Raw genomic sequence first — 21,280 nt, 5'->3', positions numbered from 1 at the left:
CAGTAATTACTCATCACCATCATGTTGTTCCAACCCCATACGACCTTTGTTCATCTTCGGAACACAAATTAAGATATTTTTGATTAATCTTACAGGGTTGGAACAACATGTGGGAGAGTAATTACTGACAGAATTTTTTTTTTTTTTTTGTGAACTATCCCTTTAACATTTTACATTGTTCTACTCTACTGCAATCCAAAACCAGGTGAGTTTTGGATACCAAAGTCCATTGCATTTTTGAAGTCTTCATAGCTTTTAGACATTGGCAATTTGATTGTATTGGCACATGTGCTGGCAATGGGAAATTTAGAAGTGCTCTCAAAAGTCAGTAGGGGCTGAGGCTGAATTGTTGAAGGAGGCAGTGAATCCAGTCCTGTAGCAAACATCAGGATGTCCTGGAGGGAGATTGCAGTTTCTTGTTCTGAAAAAAAAAAAAAAAAAGTAAAAGAAAATAAAAACTCCACAATGGAATGATGAAATACGTACAAAACAACAATAAAATGTGTTTATATATCCTTTACCTCCAGTGTCAAGCAGATAGTCTCTCCAGTATCCTAAAATCCTTGTTTCTTCTTGTCGTCTGGTGCAACCAACTTCACTGAGCTGAGCCTTGAAGACAGCCTCCAGTGATTCAGGTGTTAGTTTCTCAACACTGTAGCACATGTAGGGTCTGAATACACTTGGGTGTTGTTCCAGGGCATGGATGACATCCAGGGTGGAAAGACCGTCGCTAAATCTGGAAGCAAAACAAAGTACTGATAATAATGATGATATAAATGATAATATGCTCTCAAATTAGGAACCAACTTACTTTTGTATTGAGTATTGGTTTCTGTAAATTATGTACCACTGTATGAAATCCTTCACAATGTTTTCTTTGCCTTCTACACTTTGTGGGTTATGAAAACATCCAGCAGTCTGCAGCAAGCTGGAATACTTATCCACGAGCATGTGTAATTCATCCAATGATGCTGCACTAGATATCTGGTAAATAGGATAAATTAAAAAGGAGCAATTGAATTCGAATACATTTTTCTTACAGCAAATACCAGAACAAAATTGTAACTGTTAATCCATAAACCATTATTACGGACACAAAAATCTTAAAATGAGCTTAAAAATTGAATCCACCTCAACTAAAGCTGCCTTCATGATCTCATCTGTTATATCTTCAACTGTTCCATTAATGGCCGTCCTTCCAGTGAGGTGATCGTATAGCATATCTGAGAGGAAGCGAGGACCTGGACCACCGTGAACAATAGAAACCGCAATCATCTGCCCCGCAAGGAAGTATTCATCTTCTCTGGCAGCTATAGTAAATTGTTTTGTCCAGTTAGTATAAAACAAGACAATTATGAATAGGGCAGATGAAATTAGTAAACAATTTACCTGCACTGTTAAAGGTGAGAAATCTCCTATTTTCTGGACCATCAAAGATTCTTCGTGTCCTTAAACAGTCCATTAGGAGGGTTAGAAACTCACGTTTGGGACCACCTGTGTCCACTGCATCTTCAGTTGTGCCTTCGTCATCCGTGAATTTAACAAGCATGTCGTGTAATGGGTTGTATGATGCACGTCTGAATCCACGAACAGCTCCATCCCAAACATTGGCTCTATTTATGTTGAATCTGCTGCAACATGTTTTTATTATCTTCAATGCGAGATCTGACACAATGTCTGCAGAAGTTAATACATCCGTTCTGTAATAAATAGAGTTTTTGATAAAGTTAAGTAAAATGATAATAAAATAAAACAATTAGTCAATACATTTAGGAACATGACATTGAGATGGAATACTTCATAAATTAAAGGGTTAGTTCACCCAAAACTGAAAATTCTGTCAGTATTTACTCACCCTCATGTTGTTCCAAACCTCTGTGTTTATTTGTTCTGCTGAACACAAAGGAAGATATTTGGAAGAATGTTTTAATCAAACAGATCTCAATCCCCATTGACTTCCACAGTAGGAAAAATACATACTGGTAGTCAATGAAGAATGAGATCTGTTTGATTAAAACATTCTTCCAAATATCTTCCTTTGTGTTCAGCAGAACCCAAAAAACACATGTTGGAACAACATGAGGGTGAGTAAATACTGACAGAATTTTCAGTTTTGGGTGAACTAACCCTTTAAGTACCTTTCTTCTTGAACATCTTGTCTGCTCTCATCAGATGCTTCCGAGTCACTGTCGATTATTATTGGGGCATAGAGACGTGTGTAATTGCTGTAAAAAAAGACAGATTAACAAGAATTTACATTTGTAAAGCAAATCATTTATTTTTTTAAACTCTTTTTGAGATAATACAAGTGGCTTACCTGTAGCACTTTTGTTGGCCATGTGGGTGTTCTTTGATATTTGTTCCATTTTTTCCTGCTTCCTAGATTTGTCAGAAATGTAACAATTATTAAAATAACATTATAACTTACCATTATAAAGACCGAATAAATTTTTTCATTCGTTGTAACAAAGTAACTTTGCAAGGTATGAACAATTATGAACTTACTTGGTCCAAAAAAGGCAGAGAGAGATCAGGGGGTCTGAAAAACAACTACTGTGAATTAATTTGAACAACTCCACTCCTAACCACTAAATGTCCTGTTAACTATGCTAATACCTGTTTGAATTGCTTCCTGCATTTGATGTGCTTCCTGCATTTGGTGTGCTTGCTTCATCTGGAAAATCCCATATCTGTAAAGAAACAAACAAGCCACTTGTTACAAAGAGTTACAATTAAATGTTATATTTATTTAAGGAGACATGCAGTTAAATGCACCCACCAAAGTGTCACTCTCATAATGTGGACTGTGAGAGGTAGACTTTACTTGCACTTCACTGTCTTCACTAGAAGAATCCCCAGAGCAGTCTTCAAACAACAATGAAAGTAATAAATTCACTTTGATTTAAACCCATTAGTGTAAATAGTGTTGTATATGTCTTTGTAAGATTTTCATTAAATTAAATATGCTTACCATTAGCTAAGAAGTCTTGAAATGTGCATATAAACAGAGTTATTCTTTGATAAGCCTTTCCAATTGCCTCTTTGTACAGGTGTAGTTTGAAAGGGGTGTTTGTTCCTGGAATGTTCTTCACCTCTGAACCATCTGGGTACAGCAATACATAGGGGCCCTCTTCCATATCCTGATTAAAATCTCTTACTTTCTTTTCAGCAGCAATTAAAAGTTGCTCAGATGACCAAATAGGTTGAACATCAAGAGGCAGGGTCTTCCCTCTGATAGGCTTTAAAACACCACCATGTCTCCACATAACTCCAACATAAATCTACACATAAAAAGAATAAATAAAAATGTTAAGTGTCACAAACTGAAATTTAAAATTAGCTTTAACTTGGGGCATGTGACAATTTTATAAAATATTTATAAAACTATTTTGTCATGGAACATAAAACTGATAGATTAAAAGATAATCATGTTTTTGAAAATAGTTGACATCTTTTCTCAATTCCACAACTGGGCTGAAATCCATAGGAAACATGCATCATGATTCTATATCCTTTAAAGTAATTATGAAATGGGAGTTGAAATAGTCTTGATCCCTATTGTGGCATATAAAGATACCTTCACTGTTTTTTTATCCTTCTTAGATTCCTGACTTTTCTTAGTAAAGAAGGTTTTCCTCTCCTTCTCCTTCAAAGCCCTGAACTTCATGAAGGAATCCACTGTGCTTCTGTCTGATTTCCCTGCTTCAAACACATTGTCATATAAAAATCTCTCAAATTTCACTCGACAGTACACCAAGCAGATATTGTTGCCTACCTGCACTCGTGCTTGCCTCATTTTCACCAGGAACTTTATTTTTCAGAAATGTTATGTTTTTACCACATGCACTGCAAAACGCAGGACAGTTTTCCAGTGTAGCGCCACAAAACGGACAATACATTGTGATCTGCAAAAAGAATTACTAACTTTAGTTTAGGGAAGAAGCAGTCTGTTAGGGCATTCAGACTAAAATAATCTTTTGAAATAAAATGTTGACTCAAAATCATAGTGACTATACTTTTTTCGCAAGTACACAGTAATTATATATCTTCTACAAATATTGTGTTTAACAACGCTAAAAGTAAATATTATATATTTTAATATTTACTTGCTTTTACTTACATTCACATTCTTCTTGTCGTGTGTCTGTGCGAGTGAAAAGCATCCAGTCCGCCAAAGATAACCAAAGACAGATGGGCGATTGAGAGCAATTAACCATTTACAGAGACCCCCTGCCCCCTAGTGGTCGGGAGCATTTCCGTTGTGTTGTGGCTATTTCGTTGTGTTGTGGATATTTCGTTGTGTTGTGGCTTGTTTCCGTTGTGTTGTGAACTTATGTTTGCTTTTTGAATTTCGTTGTGTTGTGCACTACTGGGCCACCGTATTATATGCCATGGAAACACGTCAGTTTAGCAAAAAAGTTTTTACGATCGCATGAGGAGGTTTTTCAGGCAATTCGAAAAAGGATTTTTTCGCAACTGCAATGGAAACGGATTTTGCGCATTTTACAGTCACCCTTAGAAGATTAAAACATTTGTTAGGCTACATAGAAGACGCTTTTATCCAAAAAAGGAACAAAGCAATTAGTCACATCTCATTCATACCTAGGTTGGACAATAATAATAATAATAATCAGGGCTATAAGATTATCTCAAATAAACACTCGATTTTGACTATTATCCAAGAGTGTGTGCCGAACACTTTCATTTCAACTTAAAATACTCTATCATTTCTGGTTATACAGAAAATAATAATATATTATTCGCAACTACTTTTATTTGCATTATGTCACAATAACAAGAAAACGTTGTGCTATTGTAAAATAAAATAAAAGAATCAGGCGCGCTTTATGATCTTCGTGAACTGGAGCGCGAGAACTGAAACAAAAGCCTTTACTAAAGCTTTGAATGTCCACTTTAAAAAGAACAAATTCGAATCGTAAAATAATACCTTCTGATTATGTAATCCGAAAGGTGCAGTTCTCTCTAAAGGTGCATCCGGAGATTATGTTTTTAGCTTGTTATTTTTTAGACGCATTTATAATAACTCACCTACAGCACTGCGGGAAAAAATATCATCCAGGTTCTAATTTGGCCTTAGAAAACCAGTAAAATCTACATTTTTTTCCCATATTAATTTGTGAATATTGTTTTGAAGGGGCCTAAAAGTCGTAAATTCGTTAAAATTTTGTTAAAATTCGTTAAAATGTTGGTGCTCAACTTTGCGTTTTAAAAATACAACAACCATTCATTTTTCGTTTTGCAACGACCGTTTGGACATAATACGAGATTGAGTTATTTATTAAAAAAAGAAAAACAATAAGGAATAGCCTCTCTGAACCTCAAAGAAATGCCATCAAGACATCGGAAGCAGAAATAAGGGAGAAACACCCAGGAACTCAGTGTCTTTCCCGGCTATTAATGCTTGGATAACACACCACGTCTCCTTACATTAATAATAATAATGTGTAGTGCGGTGCATGGCTGTGAAATAGGTTATTAACCTAAGTCCATTGTCATAATTTTTGGAATGACTTAGAGAAGACGTCGCATAACAAACACTGTCATTTCGCAATAGTTTTTATCGCCATTTGGAAAACATTGCATAAGTTTTGTGCAAATCTGTAATGGAAACGCCCATGAGTCCTTCCTGGGGAAGAGTGACCTCTGGTAGGCTACTAAATGCTACACCTTTAGTGCAGTTATTAATAGTAAAGCTTGTAATAATCTAATTATGATTTTACAGCAGTTACAATACTTGTAGTAGACATGATTCTTACCATGGTAAAGTTTTTTTTCTCGCTTCTTAGATTCAGTTTGCTTAAAGGAATAGTTCACTTACAAATGTAAATTCTGTCATCATTTACTCACCCTCAAGCGATTTCAAACCTGTATGAATTTCTTTTTTCTGCTGAACACAAAAGAAGATATTTAAAAAAAATGTCTAACCAAACAGTGAACGGACCCCATTGACTTCCATAATATTTTTTTTTTTCCTACTACGGAATTCAATGGGGTTCATTCACTGTCTGGCTACCGACATTCTTCAAAATGTCTTCCTTTGTCTTGGATGTTGGTACTTCATACAGGTTTGAAACAACTCAAGGAAGGAAGAGTTCAAGCCAGATTCAGACCCTGACAATGTTAATGAACAAGAGGATCATGCAAGAGGATCATGCCATTTTTTTTTTCAATGGCTCATACAACATGTACATCGGTGACCTATTCATTTTGTTTTGCTTTATTGACAGTGCTGGGGTCTTTGTGCAGGCATAATGCGTTTGTTTGTTTGTTTGTTTTTCTGACAGACCGGCTCAAGAAACACGTAGATCAGCGGCCCATTGGTTCGTTTCTTGATTGACACTGGGCTGGTCCAATCACAACTTTTGGTGTGCAATATGATCTGTCAAAATAGTCAGAGATAGGGAAGAAACACAAGGGAGGTGCTGAGAAATTGTGTGAAAAAAAGAAACAGGCCCTTCAATGATAAAGATATGTTGTCGGCAGCAGGGCCTTCATCAGCTCCCGTGGCTGATGCTAATGAGGATGTGTTGGTGATGGCAGCATCAGTTCACACAGTGAGGAAGATAAGGAGAGGGAGAAAGATATGGGTGTGAGTGTAGAGCATAAGCAGAACTGCTTTCAAAACATGAGTTTACCTTTTGATAAAACTAAGCACTGCAATAAAATAATTGCACGCTATAACGTCTCAGTGTTTCTGGCTATAGTTTACACATTGTGCTCAACTGGATTTGACAAGCTAGTTCTTTAATGTCTTCCCTGCTGCTTTTTTGATACGTTGTCTGTTCAAATTGAGAACATTGTTATTCATCAACAATAACAGTGAGTCAACTGGCTGTTCATTATTTATTCCATCCATTTCGTGGTATTGTTATGCTAATAGCTTGTTTTAGGATTCATCACTGAATTTTAATCTTTGGTGCAGTATTCCTTTTAAGCGGCAGATGACAGGACGTTATCGTGCGTAAAGTTGAATTTAAGGCATGTCTTTATTGTTATAATTCTTGGCCTTTATACTTGGAGGATTAGGCTACTTTAAGTTCAAATATCTGACATTTAGATGCACATGCAGTTTTAAGGTGGAAACAGCTAGGCTATTTAGAGCTGCTGTCTTGTGAAATCATCAATGGTGTCACATTACACTTCCGACATTCACCTAAAGTAGCACCGACACACTATTTAGTTGCGCAATGCCAAATGCTCACCCAGGACTTGAACTTGTCACACATAATTTCAAAGCAGCTTTACAGAATATGCATGAGTTCATGTGACAATTTGGAGTGATCTGTTATCAGAGGTAACTAAGTTATGTAGGCTATTTCAGAAATCACAGTTTGCAAAAAGGTATTAATTTAAACAATAATAATTAAATGCAGAAACAGTGAGCTCATTGAAAATAATGAATACTTGTTTGTTAACAAATGATTATGACATTTAGAAAAAATTAGCATTGGTGCATGTTGATTCAGCGTTGATTTTAAGTCGGCTAAACTGAGCACTAAAACTTGGTGAGTGATGTGCACAGTTTGGATTTGTGAGTTTTTAGGCTATTCTTAGCGGGGATTTTTAGCTTTAGCCCTGAGAGTCGGCTAGCTCGACGCCGCTCTGTTTGTACCTGAGCGAATTCATCGTACGAAGTTTACGAGGTGGCTAATTCGTAACAATTCGTACGACCTCACTCGTACGAATTAGTACGATTTTGCTAAATCGTATTTTACGAATTAGCCAATTCGTATGAATTCATACGAATGACCTACCCCTGACCCCGCCCCTAAACATAACAGTCACGTGGGTTTAGACAAATCGTACAAATTCCTACGAGTGAGGTCGTATGAATTAGTACGAATTAGCCACTTTTGAATCACTCGTACGAATTCGTACGAATTGGTAGTGAGATAGCGTGGCAAGATTTGGTCGTGAGATAGCGTAGCAGAGACCTGAGATGACATTTCGACATGAAACTCGGCTCTTATTCCTAGAGCAAGATTAGCCTGAGTATGAGTGTATTGTTATGTGTTAAAAGCGGATCTGCTGCTTAGTGAATACGTGTGGTGAACTTTTGAACTACCCTTTGGGAAAAGGATGCAGTGATTATAAATTTTCCTCACAGTTTATGCGTGCGTCATGAACCTGCTCACATGCAAACGTGGAGCACTCGCACACTCCAAGATATCCAAACCCCATAGCCTGTTATTTTGAGTTTAGTTAGCTGTGGCAGAGTGGGAATGGATTGCATTACTGAGAAGTATTACAGCCCTTGTACTGCAACTAGCAATTATACAACCAACCAAAGAACAAAGATCAGGTCATCAAACCCTTAATATGATTGAAATTATTCCGAAAAGGCCAAATAAATAGGTTTCCAGTAAAAGTTTTTTGCAGTTTTTTTTTTTTAAAGAAGTCTCTTATTTAATTTTTTTTACCAAAGCTGCATTTATTTGATAAAAAAATACAGCAAAAATAGTAATATTTTAAAATATTATTACAATTGAAAATAACTGTTTTGTGTTTGAATATATTTTAAAATGTAATTTATTCTTGTGATCAAAGATTGTGATCCTTCAGAAATCAGTCTGATATGACCATTTTCTGCTCTAGAAACGTGTATTATTTTTATTTTTATTAATATAATCAATGTTTTAAACAGTTGCTGCTTAATATTTTTGTGAAAAACATGAAACATTTTTTTCAGGATAGTTTTGATGAATAAAGTCCAAAATAACATGGTGAAGAGGTGGTGATGGCACAGTGGATAAGACACATGCCTTTGGTGTGAGAGACACAGGTTCGAATCCACTCTGAAACACCAATGTGTCCCTGAGCAAGACACTTAAAGCTAGGGTATACGATTTCAAAGTTTGTTCATTATTAATATACTCGTTTAGATACTGGTTATGGTTATATAGTACAATCCTAACAATATGAATAGAAAAAAGAACGAAAAAAATCCATTCACTCTATTGGCTGTACAGCCGCAGAAAAGTTGACCAATGTAAGCTGTGCGGCCGCACAGCTTATATTGGTCAACTGCTCTCATCCAATCACCAGCTCCACTTGAAACTCCGCCTGGCGCTCGCGTCTCCAATCCAACCGCACCCGCCCCCCTCCGTGCGTGAGCAAACAGCTGACAGACTGTCTATGCTTGCTAGTAGCGTCAGATCAGCAATGGATAAAGCAATGGATAAAAATATAAACGACAACAGCAAGCGGCCCCTGCTTGCCTCTACTGTAAAGTTTGGACGCAAGAGAAAGTCTGTGGAGGAAAGATCAGAGATTAAAAAGAAATGTGAAGAACGCCGGACTCTAAGTAGGATATAAATATAGCGTCCTTCATTGACCATTGGAGAAAGCTTCAGGGAGATCTGGGGCTGAAAACGACGCTGACACGGATGACTTTTTGTTGAGCAGGTAAACATTTATTTATTCTTTTATGGTGTGACGTGTTACGTGGCTTTTTATCAGTTTGACAACTTGCTCATGCTGCCGGTCGGCATTGTTCATGTTAGCCGTTTAGCATCGCCGATCGCGGTTCAAAGTAATTATATTTCTTGTTCAAGGTTTCTGTTCGAGCCGATCGGAATTTGAACAAGATGCGCTGCGTGCTGCAATAACAATTACTGAAAACCTTAGCAATACTAATAGTATTATAATGGTGGTGGGGAGTTTAGAACATTTCATGTGTTGCTAATCTTGCGTTGACGTGAACTCAAACGTGACATACGTCACGGATCAGGTAGCACAGAGGGGAGGGGGGTGTGTGTGGAGGGGCGGGATGAGTTTTTTAAAACTTCCCTACCGTCTCGACCGATTTTTAACATCGTATACCATAGCTAGTTGCTCCAGAGGTGTGCGACCTCTGACATAATAGCAATTGTAGCTTTGGATAAAAGCGTCAGCTATATTAAGAAATGTAAGTGTGTGTGTTTGTGTGACTTCATGAAATGTCTCAAACTGTTTTTAGGCGCAATGTGTCTCCCACTTTCTCTCTTTAGGTTGACTGTGGTATTAAACGTTCAGGAACAGTGTTGAATTCGTTGACCTCAGCAGACCTCTCAGTGTACGGAAATGACTTTACCCTGTGTAATCCCTCGCTCTCTCTCCTCCTCTCCTTTCTTCCAAACCTGACTCATCCCATTTCCCCTCTCAGATGCAGCAGAACTGAAGCTAACATTTTGAGTCATATCTTCAACATTTACAAAGTGCCAGTCCATGATTTGAAACTAGTTCAGATATTAAGACCAACAAGACAAATGTGGTGTTGTCTCGTTTTTCGTATAGCCACTGTGGTAAGTAAACATCGCTAATGCTAGTTAGCAATGTGTAAAGCTGGATACAGTGTAAGTTGCTCTTAAAGTCTTTTCACACCACCAGCTTTTGTTTGGTTGTACGTTGCCTTTCCTCATGGAAGAAGTGAAATTGCTGAATGGAATCTGGCCTGCAGCATTGTGTGTGTGTGTTGGTTCATATTCCTCAGGGGAGCCTGTTAAACAGCGTCTGGTCCTTGGCCAAATTCCGCTTGTTAGAAACCAACTAGTCAGCTCACACGCTTCCCCTCTCGCTGTTTTATTCCTTATTCATTCAATCTTTTTAAAAATAAATTAATTTGTACCTTTTCTATTTTAATTCTCGTTATTGCCTTTCATTCCTTTCCCACAATTTTCTTCAGCACCCCACAGCTTCCTTTCCACGTTCTTCTCCTTTACGTTTACTTTATTTATCAGATAGAAGAGAAAGACAAACAAACAGCCAAAATGCTGCAGTACACACACACACATACACACACAATCATTGGGTTTTCTATGGAACTTTCCATAGCCATACGGATTTTTATAATGTACAAACTGCATATTCTCCTTAACCAAAACCTAACCATCACAGAAAACCTTCAGCATTTTTACATTTTCAAAACACATCATTTAGTTTGATTTTATTAGCGGTTTATAACCAACAAATTCCCCTACATTGAAAAGGATTTTGGATATTGCTCTTTTGTAGGGACATTTTGTCCTTATACATACAGTAAACCACACACACACAGAGAGAGAGAGAGAGAGAGAGAGAGAGAGAGAGAGAGAGAGAGAGAGAGAGAGAGAGTTTCTATGAGAGTGATTTTCAGTATCACAGACTTCGATTCTGTACATTGTAAAAAAAGGCACGTTATTTTGTCATAATACACACTTTTTTTCATAAAGCATAATGCAGCAACATTGTTCATCATATGTCAGATGCTAAATCAGTTCATTTTCAGTTAAAAAGAACTACGTTGTGGGAGGTAATTATTGTAATTCAATTTAAAGGTACACTTTGTAACTTTTTCAGTTAAAAATGAACACAAATTCAAATACATAATCAATCCTTCTTCCAAAAGTAGTTGTTTTTTTTTTTTTTACAAAAATTACGGTAACACTTTACAATAAGGTTCATTAGTTAACATTAGTAAATGCATTAACTAACATGAACTAACGATGAGCAATGCATTAGTTAGTGTTTATTAATCTTTGTTAATGTTAGTTAATACAAATACAGCTGTTCATTGTGCGTTCATGTTAGTTCACAGTCCATTAACTAATGTTAACAAATACAACCTTTGATTTTAATAACGTATTAGTAAATGTTGGAATTAATATTAACTAAGATTATTAATAAATGCTGAAGAAGTATTGTTCACATATTATACATGTTAACTAATGTAGTTTACTAATGTTAACTAATGAACCTTATTGTAAAGTGTTACCAAAATTACAAAAAAAATCAGTGTATGCATAAATTAACTAAAAATTGCATTCATCCAACTCGGCTGCTGGATGGTTTGTTTACTTTGTTTTGAATATTGTTGGTATCTTTAAAATAGCTCAAATGTCTCACATTCCTGTTCTTGTACTCATTTTCACTCAATTTTTCTGTTTTTGAACCCATCTCACTCTCTCTGTTTACCCGTCTGTCTGCGTTCAGTTTAATACATGGATGTCTGACCGCGTCTTCCCTCTGCTGTATTAATAGAAGAGCATGTGTAATGATAGAACCACCTGGCTAAAACAGCAAACGGATCTAACACATTCACATACTCTCTCTCTCTCTCTTATTTTATCACACTCGCATGCTTCTCACAAACTACTCGGTGCGTTATCTTCACAAACACATACACACTTTCCCACGCATCTAAACACAGCTAGTAACATCTCTGGAGAGTTTCCCCCATTCCTGTTTTAACACCCGATCCAACAGAATGATATCTCGTATCAGGAGCACAGTCGTGAACTTTCACAAACGTTCATATCTGAGAACCTTTAATGAGCCGCCTCACTTATAAATGATTATATGCAATCATAGTAATTCAATCGACTTTGTTTGGAATTTAAATTTGTGCCTGGAGAAAAGATATGATAAAGATATTGACCTGCCTAATAATGTTTAATAATAATTTTATTAGCTTTGCAATTTTGTATCTTTTGTAGTTTGCTATTGACATAATAGTCTATATTTTATATTGAAGACTTTGTGTACTGCAGTACTGATTTCAGTTTCCAGTATAAAGATTTGAAGCCGATGTGTGTAGCAGCAGCAGCAGGACTTTACTGAGGCATCAGAGAACAGCTGTGTTTGTTCACACTCCTTCAGGGCTTGTGAGAGTGGCGTGGATGATTATCAATACAGCATTGCATGTGTGTGTGATCCTGCTAAAGGACTGTACGCACTGTCCATGAGCACACAGCTGATGATGATGACACTGCCAGGAGTACGGCCCCCCTCCCACCCCTCAGCCTGCGACCTCAGGGTTACCTTCGTTCCCACAGCCCCAATGTACACGTCCTCATCGCTTGCCATGGGAACCCACAGGCTTTATGGAAATCTCTAGCCCCTCCTGCTGCTTGTCAGTTGTGGAGAGTGAAAAGGCCTCTGGGTAAATATTTCATCTTCAGGTCTAAGATCAGTTTAGTTCTCTTCAGTTGTGCTGCTGGTTACCCTTTGATCACATTTCATGTTTATACATACAGTATGTGTGTGTGTGTGTGTGTGTATGTATGTGTGTATATATATATATATATATATATATATATATATTACTAATTGTTTTTAATCAACTGGAAGACACACAATGCAACTCTTAACTCTGTTGTGTATTTCAGATGCCGTCACATATCATAACCTCATTATCTGTAGAGAGAAACTGCCACTCAGAATACACGCATAATAATAAGAATTGAATAATTAAATGAAGGACGTAAAGACAACATAGGGGATTGTGTAGATATTTCACTGGAACTTGGTCTTCATTACATTGTGTTCAATGTCAATTGTTCTTGCTAACCTCTGTTGTAAGAGCACTGTCCTTTTTGCTACAATCTGCCATGTCAATAAAAAATATAAGTACCAAATTGACACAACCTGCTGTTTTTTTTAAACGTAAAACCCAAATAGAGGCAACAAGATATGAGACCATGGCAGATAGATGGCTAAAAAAACAATATTAATAAATAATGTATAAAGAATAAAAGTAATATTAATATTATGAAGATGCTAATATACTCATATTAATGAAAATAAATATCATTGAAAAGGTTAGTTATCACAACCTTAGGTCACTTTTTAAAGTGTGGTTCTTTATGGAACCTCATAAAAATGGTTCTATTTGGCACCAAAAAGGGTTCTGCTATTGTTATAAGCCGAAAAAAAAATTAATTTGGTACTGTTTACAACCATTTTTCTTAAGAGTGCAACTTGTCATGTATGAAAATGTTTCTGTTAAAATAATAAAAAGCTTCACATAATCAGTGCTCTATCTATGGCCCATTAATTTAATTAATTAGAAAAAATCATTTAAACTGCCTATAAACAGCTTTGGGGATTCAATGATCTGACTTTCAATAGGCCTAACTCATAATGTCACCAGCAGGGGGCAGCATTTAAACATGTATGTCTAAAAATGAACCATGAAGATATTTTCTGTACAAAAAGTAAACCTCTATCCAACGGAAGTCGCCTCCTTGTAAATACCAACATTTGTCATGTAGATTTTCACTAACTGAGTGTGCAGGACAAATTCCTTTTTAAATCATTTATAAACCACGAGGAAAAAATCGTTTCACAGGAGGCCCCATTTCATGTTGTTTTGTTCTTGTTTGTGACCACTTGATGGAGCTATGTCTTTTTAGAAAAGGCATTATCTTGAGGCAGTCTATTGAGACAGGGATGGAGTAAAAAGATATGTTTTTAAGCTTTTTATTTCTGTCGATTGTGTTTAGGCTTTAAAGTTCACGAAAGTTGTGTTCGTTTGTGAAGATTCTCTTGATAAACAAAATGTGCGAGAATCGCAAACTTTCGTTGGTCACAGAGATTCTGGAACCAGGATGACGCCGGAAGCATGGAGTTAGTTTTTACTGTTTTTACTGATGATACTTTGCTCTATATTTCTTTGCACCCCAACGAAACTTACCAATCACAATATTAACTGAATGGACAAAAACCAGTAACACTTTAAAATACGTGTGTACTAATAAGCATTCATTCATGCTTAACTAATGCACAGATAATACTGAATTAATGTGAAACTAATGATTATTTAAGCTATGCATTAATGATTACCACATTAGGAACTAATTAAGAGCCTGTGAGGTTAATGTATTAGTTCATACATGAATTGTTATTAATTAAATATGTAATTGTGGATTAATTCCATAATAATTCATTTTTAAACTAATAGTATTAATTAATATGTTAATTACCAGAATGAGCCAAAGCCTTTTATTTCAACTTCAAGATAATATGACAGGTACACTAATATGCATTAATACATGATTAATTACTTCATTGTTGGTGCAAATTCATGTGCAAATTACTACAATTACTAAATGACTAGATAATAATGATGTGCCCCAACAAGTAAAGTCATAACATAATGATACCTTTGCAAATCATTAGCTAATGATTAATTAAAGCAGACAACTGGAAGTTGAAGTGCATAGCTTTGACTAATTAAGTAATCATCAATTAATGGTTTAGTTCTTCATGAGTTATACATTAAGTCATGATTATCTGTGCATTTAGTTAAGCATGAATTAATGCACATTAGTGCACCCGTATTGTAAAGTGTTACCCAAAAACCTAAGCACGTAGAAACCTAGAATAACACTTGATGGATGTTAGACACAGCCACAACACATGATGTAGTCAGCCGGATCCGGGCCGTATCCAGATCTGACGGAGGACCTGCGCCTAGACATGATCACAACGCATGATGTAGTCAGCCGGATCCAGGCCGTATCCAGATCAGACGGAGGACCTGCGCCTAGACACGACCACAACGCATAATGTAGTCAGCCGGAACCAGATCAGATGGAGGACCTGCGCCTGGACACGACCACAACGCATGACGTAGTCAGCCGGATCCGGGCCGTATCCAGATCAGACGAAGGACCTGCGCCTTGACACGACCACAACGCAGCTCTGAAGGGTCAACAGAGAATGTGTCAACTAGACTCTCCCCTGTGAAAGTCTCATCGACACGACAACCTGTGGCACAAATCCTCAAAAAACCTGTCTCCATACCGACGTGATTAATCCGATTTTTGGGAACTGAGTGAAATGTTCTGATCCAATCTGACTTCTGACCTGTAATGCAGCCTGAATCATAATCATACACTGTTCGTTCGTTCGTTGGCCAGAAGTGACTGAGCCTGGCTTATCCCAAGGTTTATTCCTCTTCATTCTGTCACCTGATGGAGTTTCTGTCACCCACTGTGGCTTCTGGCTTGCTAAATCCGGGACACTTAATACTCAACAATAGGTTACACTTTACTTTGATAGTCACTTTCGACATTCTACTACCTACAGTATAACCATGATCAGATGATAAGAGCAAATCATTTGTGACTCATTTGTGTCTCAGTACTATGGTACGGCCTAAATCCTGACTGAAAATCCTCCCAGATATAATTTCTTCCTAAAAAGGAACACAGTCGTGAAGATACCTCCTTTTCTAGTATCTTTGACATAAAATGTAGATTCGAGGTCGGCCAGTAATTGACTAATTCTGTAGGATCAAGTTGTGTTTTTTTTTTTTTAACAAGTGTTTAATCATAGCCTGCTTAACTTTTTGGTTAGTATCCTAATGACAAAGATGAATTAATGATATTAAAAAGAGGATCTTTGACCTCTGGAAGCATCTCTTTCATTAGCTTAGTTGGTATAGGGTCTTATATAACTGTTGTCGATTTAACTAGTTTAAAAAAATCTTCCTCTCCTATAGTAATGAATGAATTGATTACTATTGTATTGCAATATGTAGCAATTCAAAGTCAATACCAAATCAAAACTAGTTAACACATCCTTTGTAATCGAAAAGATTTAATGACAAAATGTGTTTACACTTAAAATAGTTACAAAATAGATGTATGAGATAGTGATAACTTATACTATTAATTGTAGAGAGAGAGACCCAAGAAAGGGACCCAGAGAATAAAAGAGACAGAGCAACAGTTACAGTCTTGTTTTATCCTTTCCCTGACCATCTGTCTTTAACCCAAACGAGAGACGTGCAAACTGACCAATAAGATACTTACTTCTTCCCCCATTTTAACCCCCCCCCCCCCCCCCCCCCTTTAAAACCCACTTCCCCAATAACAGAAGTTATCAAGACCGTAAGTTCCTCTTCAAGAACATATTATTTGTGTATAACATATCCTCAAACGATCTCGAGCGTAAAAAAAAGTTCTTAAATAAACATCCACCATGTTTCATGTCTTTGTAATCAGAAATCTGTGATTCTCATTTTGTTTGTTTGTGCTTCCATCCCAGACAGGGACTTTTGAAATACTTTCATGTATCCCAAATTATACTTTTATGAAAGTTTAAGATACTTTTATGTGGGTCTCTTTAGGTCCTTCCAGATGTCTATTAGCTGCTGTGGGGATCCCAGGATTGTTGTAATGACCCTGAGAAAATCCTCTCGTTTATATTGTCCCAGATAGGCTCTGAACTGTGAAGGGTCAGGGGGGGATGAGGGTGCAAAACCCAAATGTTTCACACAAGCCCCCACATATGCGTCTTCTATGTTGAAGGGCTTTATTTCCTTGGAAGCCTCAACTATTTTTTCTGGCAGGTCATTGGAGAAAACATATCCCATTCCCAGCAGGTAAGTGGGGTAAATTGGTTCGGGGTACGACTCCTCTGACACGTACCATTTTGAGTTTGTGTCTCTAATGACAGGCCGGTTCCACATTACCATTCCAGTGATGTAGTTCTGTCTGGGTGTGTTGGGTGCCAATAGAAGAGTAACCAGGTTTTCCAGGTTTAAGTACATGTCCGAATCGACCTTCATACTGAAACTGGCTTGAGGGCAACGAGTGGCCAACCAGTCCATGATCACCATCGTCTTTATGGTCAGGTTGAAGTACGAGTCCACAAAGTTGCTCTGCAGTAAGTCTCTGTGTTGTCGGCTCTCTTCCTCCAGCTGCTGTTGAGCTTTTTCAGAGTCGGATCCTCCAGTCAAACCCACCAAGAAGAGAGTCATCACTGCGTTTCCTTGGACTGTGCTCTCATTCCCCCACGTGCTCCGGATGGCGTTTCGAGCTTCTACCTGATGGGGCGCCACAGGGACCATCAAGACCAGGAACGGACTCTGCTGACATTTATCAGGTTCATCCAGAATGTAATGATAGTTGCTTGGATGAGCTATATGATAACTAATTGTTGAACCTCTTTGTTGTATTTGCTGATTGGGCAAATGCGCTAATGTATCTTTTTGATTATGATCGGCCCAAATGCTGTCATTTACCTTATAGTGAGTCTGATTCATGATTTTAGTAAACCATGTTTTAGGGAACGTAATTGTGTCCAAAGTGAAATCAGAGGCGTAAGCAACGGCAAGCAATAAGAATGTCAATGTAAGCAGCAGAAAAAATGCCGTTTTAAATTGATGAATACATGGACATCTATCCTGAGCCAAACTGCATAGAGAAAAACAAAAGAGAAACAGGTCAAAATTAGTCTCACAGTGAAACAACAGAATATTTTATTAAAATTTAATGATTTATCACAAAAATAACTGTTGCAAATCTTTAACTATATTTACATGTTACATCAGTTATGATACTGATTTAAGTTTCATGAACTTTAAGTTCACAGCTTTTGTCAGAAATGTTGACACGGACTTTACTTAAAGATAGCTTGCAGTAAGTTGCATTCTTTGACTGATTCAGAGAATTGGTTAATTGAATGATTCTTCAGTTGGATTCAAATAGCATAGGATTTCCAAATCATGGCCTGGAGGGGCGAGAAAACGCAGAAGTTCAACGTGTGAAACTATTCCGAACAATTTATTAAAGGCACTATCTCATAAGAGTCATTTCTTCGTAAATTGCAGAAGAAATGTTCCTGTATGACTTTTTTTGTCCGTGATTCCGAAGAATATGATGTAAGCTATTTGTCCATCACATTAGGAAATAGTTAGCCTGGATGCCAGCCTGAACAACATTTTTTGGTCGGGAAGTTCGGTCTGGACTCGATCCATTGAGGAGTAATTATGATCAGTCAAAAAATGGTCGGGCCAATCAAATTGCCAGGGCGGGCTTTATAAGATGATGGACAGATGATCTGCAGGGACGTAATCATCACGTTATCAAAGAGCGCTTAACTGTTTTCCCTCAGAGATGACTGCAGCTGGAGAATTGAGATGTACTATAGATTCCTCTGTCACGTCTGTTGTAAAATAAAACGACTGCGCATTAATTTTAATAGACGAACCGAAAACTGCAATCAAGGCATTTGTTGATCGTAAAAATATTTTTGCCGTCCTTCCTACATGATTCGGCAAAAGTGTAACTTGTGGTTTAAGTGTAACTTGTTTAAGTGTAACTTGTGGTTAAGTGTTGTGGTTTCTCCTTTGGTCACACTCATGGAGGATCAAGTGAAAAAAGCAATACTCGTTATTTTACTTCTAAAATAAATAAGTTCTGTAGTTGACAACTGTGATATGCAAAGTAGTTGACTTACTGCATTGCTCTGATTGGTTGTAGGGGTGTAACAAAGGGTTGTGACCCTTACACAAAACGTGTATAAACACAAATCTTATTTTTTGCGATTTTACAAAGGTCTATGGGGAAAATGCATAGTTTTTAGATCGAGGGAACCCATGCGCCGCTAGCTTCCGAGTTGTCCTACAAAGTGACGTCATCACTTCGGCACTCTATTCAACGTTTATCTCAGCTGCAGTCAAATGATCTAATCTGATTTTGACCATTGTATTCAAATAACATCAACTACTCCATAATAAGTTACTGTAGCTGAGAGATCTTCAACCTAATCGCCTGAAGAAGATAATAAAGCTCTCCAGGATCGCTTGAAAATACACAGGCAGGTGTGTTGAAGCAGGTTGGAAATAAACTTTACACTGTCATAGTTTATAAGAAGTTGTATGTAAACAACACAAATAACATTATAAGATATCTAAAAAATAAAACGAATGATATAAGGATGGGTTAGCTTACCTGTGCCAAATGTTTTTAATAGCCATTCTAGTGTGTTCAACAAGTATCTCTACTACTTAACGTATTCCTTCCTGAATAGTCTCTTAGACTGAGTAACCAGTTAACAGGGGTGGGGTGAGGAAGCAGTTTTTTTCTCTTGCACCTGAACAAACCCACAGCTGACCTCTTTGAGCTGTCACTCACTGTAGAGATATTAGCACAGGTATGTTCATAAATTAAACGCATTAAACACTGTAGTTTTAACCATCCTACTGTCACAGTGGTGTTCGGTTTAGTTTCTTTTCATTTGGACTTGTCTGCCTGTCACCACGTCACGGCACCTGCACTGTATCACCTGTGTTTAGTGAATCACTGTATCAGCTGTGTTTAGTCAATCATTGTTAACTATCACCTGTGTTTCGTCAATCATTGTCATATTCGCTTGTTCCGTTTGTTAAGTCAGTCTTTGTCTTATCTCCGTTGTAAATAATGTGTGTTGCTGCCTGTTCGAGATGGTTATCACTACAGAACATGAAATCCATGGGGAGGAGTCGGATCCAGATCCAACTCCTCCCACCTTACGTATTGCTAAACCCACCCGGCTCCACCCCCTGATCCCTAAACCCACCCCTAAACCTACCCAACTCCACCACTCAGATCTGGATCCGACTCCACCCCCTGGATCTCGTGGTGCTACTGGCCTGTTCTGCTGTCCTGTATTTTTGATCATCATTAAACTGTGACACCATACACTCTCAGAAAAAATGTAGTCTACAAAGGCCGGTACCCTTTAAAGAGGTTCTAATATACCATTTAGACACCATTAGCTGCGTTTCCACTGTTGGGCCAGAGATTTAAACAGGCCGTGCAGGGCTAAAAGCCCCGGGCCCAAAATCTGCTGCGTTCCCAGTGTCGGGCCAGAGGCTCTGTTGCGCTTCACTAAAACATACCTGTAACATGCCTCTCTGGAACAACGTCACACTAACCCATCTTGTCACAAATAAATGAAAGTTTTATCAGAAAACTCATCAGGGACGCGGCCCGCAAACTAGCTTTACGCTATATGCCCTATGTACACAGCATCGGTTGTCTGGTTAAGTAAATAAATATAATAAATAAAAAAATAAATTACTGGAAACAGCATGATCACAATACAAACTTAATAAAAGCGACCGTTTGCTGGCTTTTTTTTTTTTTTTTTGTTTACCGTAAATATTTAAAACCCAAGAATCAATGTTGTTTACCAGGTTTACAATAAAAAGTGATACACTGATCATAATGAATTAATTTGTGTCAAAATTGCAATTTAGTCACACAGAAATAAAGTGGTTTATCGTCTATTTGACAAAAGAAAGAGGACACACTTTCTCACTTTATTGTTTCTGATTATTTGGTAGTTACAGGACATATCACATTTAGAAAGAATGATCATTTCTACAAAAATGTCACCAAAAATACAACCTGAAGTGTTTTAGCACTTTCTCCCAGTATGCTAGATATGTTCAGTATGAGAAATAAAGGAAGCTTCCAAAAAAAAAAAAAAAAGCTTTATTTTATGGTAGTCCGGTATAGACATAGGCTACTGACAGATAAAATAAAAACATCATTGTGATAGCCATTATGATTTGTCTGTTTTCTTCAAGCGTTCATTTAATGTTTACTATGGTAATGGTTAGTGTCTTTTGCGTCGGTAATATTTCTACCTTATACGGTGATCAGAATCTACATCGGATCACAAACAGAAGGCTTTTAAACATGAAAGTGAGTTTTGAGGTAAATTATGTAAAAAGTCTTTAAAG

At 37.3% G+C, this 21,280-nt stretch overlaps 2 protein-coding genes and 2 long non-coding RNA genes across 6 annotated transcripts in view; 2 read left to right on the top strand and 2 right to left on the bottom strand.

Annotated features, from left to right (window-relative positions):
• LOC148995820 (uncharacterized) overlaps window positions 1-17,562 on the top strand; it is an 88,074-nt gene extending 70,512 nt beyond the window's left edge. The window contains exon 3 of the long non-coding RNA XR_016145521.1: window positions 17,468-17,562. This is a non-coding gene — a long non-coding RNA (uncharacterized LOC148995820). The remainder of the gene's footprint in view (window positions 1-17,467) is intronic.
• Window positions 186-4,376, bottom strand: LOC120490605 (G2/M phase-specific E3 ubiquitin-protein ligase). 3 transcript variants are annotated; one of them, XM_039687905.2, is made up of 14 exons: window positions 4,121-4,376; window positions 3,776-3,905; window positions 3,578-3,702; window positions 2,972-3,281; window positions 2,780-2,865; window positions 2,617-2,690; window positions 2,506-2,539; window positions 2,318-2,379; window positions 2,139-2,225; window positions 1,390-1,700; window positions 1,132-1,310; window positions 812-984; window positions 522-736; window positions 186-421 (listed from the first exon to the last, which is right to left on the bottom strand). In XM_039687905.2, the coding sequence occupies exons 2-14, from the start codon at window positions 3,897-3,899 to the stop codon at window positions 186-188; spliced, it is 2,016 nt and encodes a 671-aa protein (XP_039543839.1). In that variant the 5' UTR covers window positions 3,900-3,905; window positions 4,121-4,376. The 3 variants fall into 3 exon arrangements, with proteins under 3 accessions (XP_039543839.1, XP_088973099.1, XP_039543841.1); XM_089116973.1 differs by having other exon boundaries at window positions 3,578-3,699; window positions 3,776-4,376; XM_039687907.2 differs by lacking the exons at window positions 3,578-3,702; window positions 4,121-4,376 and having other exon boundaries at window positions 3,776-3,886.
• On the top strand, window positions 9,752-13,591 carry LOC148995821 (uncharacterized). Its single transcript, XR_016168837.1, has 3 exons — window positions 9,752-10,304; window positions 12,637-12,919; window positions 13,146-13,591. It is a non-coding gene; the product is annotated as an uncharacterized LOC148995821 (long non-coding RNA).
• LOC120495227 (beta-1,3-galactosyltransferase 2) lies at window positions 16,630-19,586 on the bottom strand. The gene is made up of 2 exons (XM_039694672.2): window positions 19,503-19,586; window positions 16,630-17,963 (listed from the first exon to the last, which is right to left on the bottom strand). Exons 1-2 carry the CDS (start codon window positions 19,526-19,528, stop codon window positions 16,877-16,879), a joined length of 1,113 nt encoding a protein of 370 aa, XP_039550606.2. The 5' UTR covers window positions 19,529-19,586; the 3' UTR covers window positions 16,630-16,876.
• Between the last annotated feature and the right edge of the window lie 1,694 nt (window positions 19,587-21,280).

This window comes from Pimephales promelas, chromosome 2 (genome assembly GCF_988280905.1).
Source record: "Pimephales promelas chromosome 2, fPimPro1.hap1.1, whole genome shotgun sequence".
Lineage (NCBI taxonomy): Eukaryota > Metazoa > Chordata > Actinopteri > Cypriniformes > Leuciscidae > Pimephales > Pimephales promelas.
Note: the sequence above shows the minus strand (reverse complement) of the source record. Positions and strands in the feature narration are given on the sequence as shown.